The sequence below is a fragment of the Quercus robur genome, chromosome 1, assembly GCF_932294415.1.
Source record: "Quercus robur chromosome 1, dhQueRobu3.1, whole genome shotgun sequence".
Taxonomy (NCBI): domain Eukaryota; kingdom Viridiplantae; phylum Streptophyta; class Magnoliopsida; order Fagales; family Fagaceae; genus Quercus; species Quercus robur.
Window position 1 is genome coordinate 30888435 of NC_065534.1, and position 11474 is coordinate 30899908.

General features: G+C 35.3%; 2 protein-coding genes across 2 annotated transcripts in view; one reads left to right on the forward strand and one right to left on the reverse strand.

The window, feature by feature from the left end:
* The window catches only part of LOC126729578 (uncharacterized), a 33481-nt gene extending 30671 nt beyond the window's left edge, over positions 1 to 2810 (forward strand). The window contains exon 5 of the mRNA XM_050434914.1: positions 2208 to 2810. Within this exon, the coding sequence (XP_050290871.1) occupies positions 2208 to 2301 (94 nt within the window). The 3' untranslated portion in view covers positions 2302 to 2810. The remainder of the gene's footprint in view (positions 1 to 2207) is intronic.
* Positions 2811 to 3687: 877 nt separating this feature from the next.
* Positions 3688 to 6478, reverse strand: LOC126729562 (scarecrow-like protein 30). The gene has a single exon (XM_050434912.1). The coding sequence runs from the start codon at positions 6033 to 6035 to the stop codon at positions 3885 to 3887; it is 2151 nt and encodes a 716-aa protein (XP_050290869.1). The 5' UTR covers positions 6036 to 6478; the 3' UTR covers positions 3688 to 3884.
* Between the last annotated feature and the right edge of the window lie 4996 nt (positions 6479 to 11474).

Here is an 11474-nt window from a genome sequence, read left to right on the forward strand (position 1 = left end):
TGCACTTTTTGTTATCTATTATTCTTTAAATTAATTTTAGATATGTTTTTTAAAAATGTTGATGGTTATTACTCATTTCTAGAAACTGAAATAAACGTAAAATATGCGTTAAAAATATACCTAAAAGTATATATTTATTAATTAATTGATGTGTCCCCGCTGTATTGTGTCCTAATTTTTAAAGAATTTCTTTGTCCTGTGTTATGTCGGTGGTCATAGTTCTTAGATATTGGTAGACCATAACCATTCTTTGTGCATCCCACCGTTTTGGGGATGGTGATTGGTGACACAGATTTCTTAGCAGCGTTTAAAATAGTTGTAGCCTTTTCATTTAGATTTTATATATACCTGATCAGTTGAGCTCTTTGTGGATGGTGTAGCAATGACTGAGAATGAAATTTCTTGGTGTTTTGAAGGCTTTTGAATGATATAGGTTAGATTCACTTTCATACAATAATTTTGAAATTACATTTTGGACATATATCACACAACTGCAGACTATTGAGTTTTAATGTTATTAAAAAGGAGCAATTTGTTTACTATTTCAGAAAAGAAAAAGGGTTTGTGACATGCAAAATTTTCTACAGTATCCATTAGTAAAGTAAGAGCAGCCTATATATATATTTGATGTCCTGTAATATTCAACACATAATGGGAAACGTAGATAAAAGCAATGGATTCTGTGGATACTGAATAATAGAACAGCTGCAACAACCTACTGAAGCTGCTTATTTACTTCTATTTTGCAACATGCTTTTGTTCATATTTTGCTTTGTTCCATTTGAATGGCTATCTGTTTAGTTGCAGTGTGTTCATGATGGAGGGTGATCCCCATCCTGGTGCAATTAAAGGTTACATGCCATTGCAAAGTTTTAATCCTTCAATTGATGCCAGTAGAAAGGTCAAGATACCTGAAATATGCTATGACTATTGACCTCCTGTCCTTCTCTTTTGGCTTCTGTTCTCCCCACTCAAAGGTCAAGTGACCTCAAATATCCAATGACGGAGGGTGATCCCCATCCTGGAGCAATTATAGGTTGCATGCCATTTCAAAGTTTTAATCCTTCTATTGATGCGAGTAGAAAGGTCAAGATACCTGAAATATCCTATGACTATTCAGTATTCACCACCTGTCCTTCTCTTTTGGCTTCTGTTCTCCTCACACAAAGGTCAAGTAACCTCAAATATCCAATGACTATTCACCTCCTGTGCTTCTCCTTTAGCTTTTGTTCTCCTCATGCAATGCCATGTGGTGGTAGAACCTGAGTGAAGCAGCAGCAAAGCCAGTGTCTGCCACTTCTTCTGGTAGTCAAAGTGGAATATCTTTGAGGTGGGTTGACTTCTCAAATTATTTAATGATATTGACTTTTGTTATTTGTACAAATATGTCACTAAAGTTTAGAAACTTTGCATAAAAGATGATATTTTTCTCCAATTGGGTTGAGCAAATTGTTTCAAAACTCTGTTATTGCATGCTGTGTTTCTGCTGCTATCAATGTTGCCAATTCAATCCAATAATTTGAATATTGAAACTGTAGTGCCACTAAAAATGAAAAACAAGAATCCTTAGATGGGATGGAAGGCATAATGCTTTGTTGAGTGAAGTTCAGATTGTTTGGTCATTTCATAAAATAAGTGAGTGAATCAATGGATCAAATTAGCAGACATCCCTTAGTTCTGAAAAAATTGAATTAATATTGATTACTTGCTCTTGTTTTCATTGGAGTGAAAATTGTGCCAATTTACTGTACCCAGTTTGCATCATTTTATATAATTTTCTCCCCCTCAGAAGGGTTGGATGGTTATAGTTTTGGAATGTATTTAGTCTGCATACTTTTTCTGAGTTCAGCAAAATTTCATATGAAGTTCATTTCACAGGTCTGAAGATATTTGAGGGTGTACATCTCGTATTACCCATTTTAATTAGTTTACAGAAAGGAGTTTCTTACAAAGTTTATTCTAGTTTTGAAGCTTTCAAGGGAGATCTTGGTGCTGACTATCTTCCATACAGACTTATTATATAGATATATTTGTCAATAGTACATAAAATTTGTATAAATCCATGCAGCCAAATAGATATTGAGAGATCTGAAATAAGATTTAGACTATGTGCTTGCATACATGCCTAGTGAAAAATGCATTCCAAAATTTTCTTATTTGCAATGTTGACACATCTGATATTTTTTCTGTCTATTTGAATTTTACAGAGAAAATGGATCATTAATGGATGAAGCTGGGTGCTCGAACACTGATAAATTGAGTTTTGATGCTAATGGGGCCTTAAAAGAAAAAAAAGTATGAAGTGGTATCTGAAACTGTGAAACATAATACCCAAATATATCACCAAAAAATGTTCTAAGGTAATCAACAATCATAATCAAGTAAATGAGTAATGGTAAAGGATCTTTCAAGAATCCAAGAGGTGAAAAGCTGGAATGGAGTGTTCTTAGACCGCCAAGTCAAAAAAATAGATGATGAATATATTAGTTATTCAAGTTCACAATTGTTTGAGTTTCTTTTTTATTTGCTTCCCAAAATTTGAATCTATATGTCTTTTATTAATGATATTTTTCTTAACTAGTCATTAGTTCTAGAAGGTGGAATTTAGCTCTTGCTCCTTTCAAGCCTTTCAGAATTTAGTGCGTAAGGCTTTAGGGCAATATAATATCTCCACCAATGACTGCAGTTGAATATTCAGATATAGATAAACTATTAAACTTTACTAGTTTTTTCCGTTACAAATGTAGTATTGAATAGCACATTAACCACTTCCAACATATTTGATGGGCATTCTATCTGGTTTTGCGTTATTCATAATTTTCTATTATAGAACTTTTCTTTTCTGAGAGTAACATATCATATAATATGAATCATATTCATACCCTTGTCCATGGCTTTTTAAGATGGCTCTGAGTCGGTTTTCCTTTCTAAAAATACTTTGTATTGTACTCAAATAGCCTGCTGTTTTGTTGCTATGAATGAGGTCATTTTAAAGCTTCTGCACCTTTTTTATTTTTCTTTTACCTTAAAGAAACCTTGAGGTAAATGCTCATAGTTTACAGAAGATTTGCCACTCCTCTCCTCTTGCATCAATGAATGACACCAATACTGTTTTCAGTCTACCCTTTGCATAGTATCTTGCGGCTTTAATTTTGTTCATGTTGTTTACAACGACTGAGGGAAAGAGATTCAAACTCAAGTTTTCTTCCATGGAAGAATCAGACAGTGCTACTTAATAATAAGACTATTTGCATTGGAAGAATCAGACAGTGCTACATAATAATAAGACTTTGCATTATTTATTGTGTTTTGGTATTATTAGTCCATGGCACAGCTTGCATTGAGAAATAATTTACTTGAAGCATTTTGTGTCGTATAAAAGAATGAAAGAATGAAAAGTCTAGATGACAATAGTACAATACTATAGATTAACATGGGTTGCTCATCTATCATCGCCCCCACCCCTACCTAATAGGTGAAAAGGACTTTAGGATTCCTGATGCCATTTTGATGTAGCTTGCTGCTCAGATTATCACACCCGTTGTTTCCAGTCTTAAACAATGGAACATGTGCTACCCGGAAAAGAAAAAAAAGGACAAATTGTTGAGTATGCCTTGGAGGCTTGAATCCATGAAGGAAGGGGGTTACCTTATGGCTATGAACAATATTACAATTGAACTCATGAACTCAACAAAAAGGAAATATTGATTGCAATACAATAATTCGTTGTTATATTGTCGGGGATAGCAACAAACCAAGCATCAGTACTAGTAAAAGCTATTAGTGACGGTGCCAAAAGACAACCAAAAACAAACATAGGATTTGCAATACTGTACAAAACTTCTAAGCAGTTTTTTTTTTTTTTTTTTTTTTGATGGGAACTCCTATGCTGGTTTCCAACAAGAAAAAGCATAGATAATACGCCCCTTCCATCCTTGTAGCAACCACTGACCATCCACGTCCACAACAAAATCCTTATGATATTCTGACTTCACTGTTTTCTTCACTTTCTGCACGAGTTCCTGGTCTAATGGGACCTGCCTGAACCCAGCCCTCAAGTTCCGGCCCTGCCACTGCTTGTAGGTCTCTGGCCTTTCAATCCTTTCCAAACCTTCACACGCTACGACATTCATGGCTTCCCTTCCAACTATCTCTTTCTCATACCGCAACCTCCCAGGATCTTCAAGAGGCAAGTTGGCATCAAACATGTCAAACAAAGAAGAGAAGTGGTAGAGTGCCTCCCTGAATCGCGTGACAAAGAAGGGTGCATTGTATGTTCCATTAACGACCCCATGCATGAATAAATCTGGATTGATTTTCTTGATCAGCTTTAGGACAGTGTCCCTCGGATTATTCATTGCCACTGTTTCATCAGGAATGTTCTTTAACCGGAATAAACAGTTAACAACTGTTAGTTCATCCCTATCAATTTTGAGATCCTCCAATTTAATAGTTTCCCATTTCTGTGCTATCACATTGTACTCAAATGGGACATTGAATCTCTTGCAGTAATTTTCCAAGCGACGCCCTGTCTCCTCGACCCTTTCTGTAGGCCGAAAGCCTGATTGGGGAAGCTCAATTCCCGTTATCCGAAGCTTAGGAGCTCCGCCATGCCTTTCAGAGAGACGTTGGATGAGGCAAGGCCATTGAAAACCATAGAGAATGCCAAAATCAATAATATGAAGCCTTGGTGCTTTCTGTGCTAGTTTCATAGTTGTTCTATTAGCAAAGAAATTTGACATCCTTTTGAAAGGGCATGCGGATATGTATACCTTATAAGCTTTCAAGATATCAGCAGTAGATGTCCCATTACTCACAACGGGATGCATTGACACCCTGGTGCCAGCCAAGCGTGCTTCAAGGGCATCAGCAAAGTAATGGGCTAATCTCTGGTTTCCATCTCCGAACTGAGAAGAGTGCTGCCTTATTTGCTTGAGTAATTCATTTGCGGTTCTTTGGTCACTGCTTGACACAGCTTGTGCACATTGAGTTAGCAGACTCCAAAAGTCTACTATTTCTCCACCTTTGTTACCTTGCTTTTTCGAACGTGTTGTTTTTCCATTAGATCCTCCTGAATCCCCGTTCTGCTGCAACTTTTTGCTTGCTCCGTTTCCTGAAGAGTCACGAAGAGCACATGATTTCGAATCGTTGATTCCACCGGGACAAAGCAATACTTCATCATACATCTCTAGTGACTCAGAATCTCCTGCATAATTCACTGATTGTTTGTTGCTCCTTCCTTCTTCTAGATCGTCAGAATCCTCACGCTGATGATTTTTCCTTCTACTTGACCCATTTGGTGAGGTGTGCCTCCTATTCATGTCTGCGTTTTCCGCAGCATCTGTGGTTTGCTTGGGAGACACTGATGGGCTGCTCTCCAAATCAATGATTTCATGATTTCCATGTGGATGGGACTCAACTGGCTGTCTTTCACTGAATGAATCCAGTAGCAGAGAGGCGTATCCTGAAGAGTCAATAGCAGAAGATTGCACAGAAAAGGATTTGAATTCACCCTGATCATAAATCCAATTGGATTCAACCAGATTGTCAACACTAGTAATAGTATAGCTGTTACTGCTATCAACACTGCTGCTCCCTTCGAAATAACCATCTGGGCTCCCAATGTTTTGATCAAAACAAGGATATAATTGATCAGTGGAGGAAGGATATTTCTGACCAAGGACTTCATAGAATGACTTTTCAGCAGACTGGAGGGCCAGACAATCCTGCAACATGCAGGGTTTAGCCTCCAAGTTTTCTTCCATAAGCATCTCGTTTATGTACCTGAGAGTGGCATTGGAAATTTCAGTATCTGCTGGATCTCCCTCCAGGCTGGTGCCAGTTGAAGATGGACTTGAATCATCACCAGGATCCTGAAGTGGATTAGTTGGAAGGAAAGGCTCTTGGAAAAATTCATGGTTGACTTTAAATCCGTTTGCAAGATCTTGTTTTGAGCGTAGTGTAACTGAGCCATGGTTGAATGAATTCACATTCATGAATTCAGGACCTTGGAGTTCTTCAAGAAGGGTATCCATAAAAGAATTTGACTTTAAAGAAATCTAAGTGAAATATCACAGTATAAAGAAGCTTGAAAGATAAGAGAAAAGATTGAAGATTCACCTATTCAAGTCTGTCGCAGTAGCAGAATTGCAAGATATATTAAGATGAACTTTCAGGGAAAAATAAAAAAAACAGAAGAATATCTTGGAAGTTAACGATATAAGTTAAAAAAACAAAAACTAGAGGAGTCCTAGGAGATATCAGATATCAGTGTAGTGAAGCAAAGAGTATCTGATAAGAAGTGGAAGATCATGAGGCACTATATAGAGCTATGATCTTGATGGTAGTGGTACTGAACCTTCTGGGAAGCACACATAAAGTGAGACAAAGCAAGCCGCCAGCCCTTTTTATCATAAATCTTCTACTAGTGTGTTGGAGCAAAGCGGAACAATGTTAATGTATTCTAAACGTATCAGATGAAGATGGTGTGTTTTGATTCTTATCAACAAGTCATTTGACCAAAGTCCATTGTGAACGCAGGATTTATTAGATTTTTTTATTTGGATGAGTGATGTATGAGTATGGCCCATTCACGGGCCACTGATTAAAGTCGGCAAATTATAAAAAAAAAAACAGGGGATTATAATGAAGTAAATCAATAAAGCTAAAAACCTTGATTATCGGTTTAGTTACAACTAATTTCTTTATCTAATCAATTCTATCTAGAATCTTTGAAGGAAAAAAAAAAAATATATATATATATATATATTTTCTTCTGATTATGACTCACTTTTATGTAATAGGGTTATATATATCATTTTAAATTATGATATGTCTATTAAATAAAATATTGTTTAGGTCAAATCTAATAATAAGTTTTGTTAGTTAATTGTTAACATCAGCTTTTAATTTTATTTAAAACTATATTTATATATATCTAAAAGCTAGTATTTATTGTTGTTATGCTCCTATTAAGTCATCTCATCTTCTATGTCATTTTTATATTATTATTATTTTTTCATATTTATTTTTTACTTTTAATTTTTTTGACATTATTAAATATATAAATTTTTTGAGTTTACAAATTCATATTAAATGGTTTTAACTTTATACATTTATTTACTTTAATTTTAATGTTATAACTAAGTATTATTTATACATATTCCTTTTAGACGGTTTTAACTTTACATATAATTTTGTCCTTTTATCTCTTCTTATTCTCATCCTCTTACTATAAATTTGTCACTCTTTCCCATTTTATGCATGTAGGGACAAGGGCCCAAGATCGTATATTGGGCCTTGGCTTTATCCGAGAATACAAAAGAGAAGCAAATAATTATGAGATATTCCTAGACCAGGTCCCATTAGCATAGAGCAAATGAAGGGTCGTCTGAGGGGTACATCCTCCTCAGACTTAATGAATAGGGTTCAAAATATATAATCCAACAATTAAAGTGACCTTCCAGGAAGCTTTAATGACATAGATGTACTTCGCAGACACATGAGAAATAAGAAAACCTAAAAATATCTAAGAGAAGGCTGTCACTACCACATTAAATACACTGCAGCTACTTTTTTGGCCGCATTTATGTGGAGAATACCTCTGAATAGTGTTACCTTGATTACTGCAACTCACAGAGAGCTAGAGAGAGTGTCTAATGGGACAAGTACTCAAGTAGAGTTTCAGATGATCAACAAGTGGAGGGTAAAGATTATTCAAAGGAGGATATATAAGGTGAAGGACTCTTTCATAAAGGAGGATAAAATAAAAGAGAGAGAGAAAAAGAAGATAGCAGTCTGGACCATTCTGATATTTTAGAGTGATCATCATATATAGATTTAACCTCTTCGGACTGAAAGTTTATTGATACCAGCATCCTTGGTTTGTGTTTGATCACCATACAATTCAATACTAGTCATTGTCCAATTCATTAGGACCTAGTTCTTTGACTTATTTTCTACAAATTCATTGTATTGGGCTCATTGGATCAAGACTCTACACATTTTGGGCTTGGGCCTCAAATTGTGACCCTACAATGCATATTTTATTTTCCCACACAAAAAGGTTCTCTCTCTCTCTCTTGCGTGCACATTTTTTTTTTCATTTATTGTTGGATTTTTTTATGAAGTTTATACACCTATTGTCTTATTATTGACTAACTCATATGTGTTCCTTGATGCAAATATTTTTTTTTATCATTTTATTTGCAACACTAAATACTTTTAATGTTGTTGACCAGATTTGGGAGAAAATTATGTTATAATATGTTTATATTTTGTGTTCTTGTCAGGTTTTAGTTGATTTGGAAAACAGCGGGATAGTTTGGACAATATGATGAAGAACAATTAGTGCAATTGAAGAAGATGGTCTTTGTGTAGTTTCCTTTCATTGGTTGTAAATATATTGTTTAACAAATTAGCACCAAATTGTTATATCTTTATTATATGATGTTTTTAGATGCATGAGTAATTGTTTTTAATCATTTACAAATATTTTGTATTGCTCATTTTCCTTATCTCTTTAGTGTATTTTTTTTTTTTTGAGATTTTTAAGAAAACAAATTCAATTTCGAGTTTAAAATTATTTATTTATCTATTCATTTTTCGCATATTGGATTAGATGTTAGATTAGATTATAACAATATTAACATAATATTTGGTTTGATCACATCACATTTGAAATGTTTTACATATTCGAGAGAATGAGTTTGACTTTGATGTGAGTTTTACTTTTTCCTTTCTTTTTTATTTGAATTGTAGTTTTGTTGAATTTTATAAAATTTTTTTGATACATTTCTCAGTGTTTTTTATTGTACAATAGAAAAAATTGGGTTTGCAAAAGTTTGTTTAGAAACTAAAAAACAATTTCCAAATTTTAGTTATTTTTTAATGATTGTAAAGTGGTGAGCTGTGCTAGTAGTGTTGGGTTGCTTCCTGCTGCACTAGGCCCAAGTTTTCTGGATAAAGGAGTTGGGACCGGTTCAGCTGCAACTCAATTTGGTCCGGCTTGTACACAAACTATGTCTGATTTGCTAAGAACATGCTTGCGGCAGGCAGAGCTGTTTCAGACAAGTTATGGAAGACAGACATAATAATAAAAAAAAAATAAAATATCTAGCTACTTAGTAGGAAATGACCAAATCATCCCCAAACACAATCACAGTAATAATAATTACTTTTACAGAAAGAAAAGAACAGAACAAAAGGGAGCAAATAGTAATATGTATGGGTTAATCAGAAGATGAAGAAATTAACTTAAATTTGGTCCGCAGGAGCAAAACTAGAGAGGAAAGAACGTTCCTTCTCAACGCAATTAATCTCTTAGGAAAAGTCCTACCGTGGAGATTAACTGCACTAAGAGAAACGAACCTGAATGGTTGATGCACAGAGGCCCCTTTTGGTTTTAACAGAGAGCAGGATTTTGTGAGGGAGAGAGAGAATCAATCTACCAATGCATGCCTGCCGTTCTAATTCTCACTTTATTTTATTTCTGGTTGTTTTCTTTCTTTTCCTCCCACTCATCTCTTTTCTATTTTCTAGGATCTCTTTTCGAATCCCTATTTCTTAGTTATGGTTCCCATTGTTACTTTGTTTTTTGTTCACGACAAGGTTCTCTTTTTATAGTGCCTGCCGTGATCGGATTTTACTGTTTTATTCCTTAACCTCCTTTCTCTGGTTTGAGTGTACTGGCCGACTACCACTGGTCCATCTATGTGCCACCCCCTCATCACCAGACAAAGAATTGTATTTTGTTTGTTTGTTTGCTGTGGCATCCTTTCCTGCTACGGTTTGGGTTTTTTCTCTTTCCCTATCTCTCATGGCATGCACCTAGTGGTTCCAACTCAGTTTACTTCTTTTGGGTAGTAAGTCATCCCACTAGGATACTTCCCTGAAAGAACCTGAGTCGAAACCTCAAAAATAGATTTTTTCTCACTCCCCACCATCAAACCATGCCCTCTGAATCTCTGACCCACAACTTCACCATGCCCTGTATTGACTAGGTATAGGCTGGTGGTGCCTGAGCCTTGCGCGTGCCTTCCTTCCATATGTGTCCAAAATCTGCCTGTTGCTTATTCATCTGCCATAGTCTAGAGGCTTGCCTGCATAGCCTACCGTTCGTTTTTTTTGACCTTTTATGTGGGCTGCTTTTCGATTTCCCGCTCCTCTTAGGAGCTGGGCCTTATTTGATAATGGATCTTATATTTCTTTGGCCCATTTCTTGATTGCCTCATTTCTTGCCATATTATTCTGTTATTCCTGCTGTAATGACTCAATCCTGCTAGACCTCTTTAGGCTGGCCATTTACTCTTTCCCTCAGTGGCTTGGTATGGCCATTGACTTTCCTACTTATGGGCTCCTGTGTCCCTTTTGTTTTTCTCTTGGGCATCCTTGGCCCACTTGCTTTCTTTGGGCTTTCTTGGCCTTTTTACTAATTCTGCATTCCTATGGATTTTTACTAACTTCATTGGGCTTCCTTGGTCCAATTACCTTATTCTCATCCTTGGGGTTCATGGGCCTGCTATTAACTCCTTACTTTCTTTGTTTGCATTACATTGGGCATGCGGTGACCCTTTCTCACTTTTCTACATCATATACTGCCCATGAGTATGCTATTTCTCTCTTTCTGGGTTTCTTTAAGTCTATTTGCCTCTTCAAGACCCATTTGTTTATTTCATGAGCCTGTGATCCATTATTCCTGCCACTTGGGCCTAATCGTTTTGCCATCTGCTTGCCAATTCTTTGCTGCCATTGTCGTTGGGCTTTCTTCTTTCTACTTGGATTCTCATAAATAACCCTCAATAATGATAACAAAATGTTATAAAGAATTTTCATTAAAAAATTAATATTTTTTCAATCTTTTGAATTTCTAAAAAAAAAAATGTATAGTTTTTATTTTGGTATAACAAAAATTATATATTACATTTTTTTATCCTCACTATAACAAATGAAAATATGATTATGAAATACATTACTATTTAAAAAATAGTCTAAACTGCAAAATAAAATTAATGAGACTACTCTAAAAATATTATTACGCACAATGCACGAGATTTGCAACTAGTTTCTCTAATTTTTAGTTCCCATCATTGTGAAAGAAACTAATAAAGTTTACGCATGATAATACAAACTGTTTCACATTTAAGTGTAACTCATATCATATGGAACAATAACTCTCCCAAAAACATTAAAAGTACAGTTGAAGATCCTTTAATCTTTTTTTTGGCTGAATAGATCCTTTAATCTTTTAATGTTGTACACTTTATTATTTCACATTCTTTTAAGATTTAGTGTTCCAATGTTGGGACTTATCTGAGCTCCGCATCTGGTGGTAATAACAGCTAATTTGTGTTCCTCGGCTATTTAAAAAAGTCTCATCATTCTTCACCTAGTATCATTTGACTAATCTCCAGTGACATCAACTTTGACTACAAACTTTAAATACCTTAGCCTTTGATTTCTTGGAGCGCCCTCTC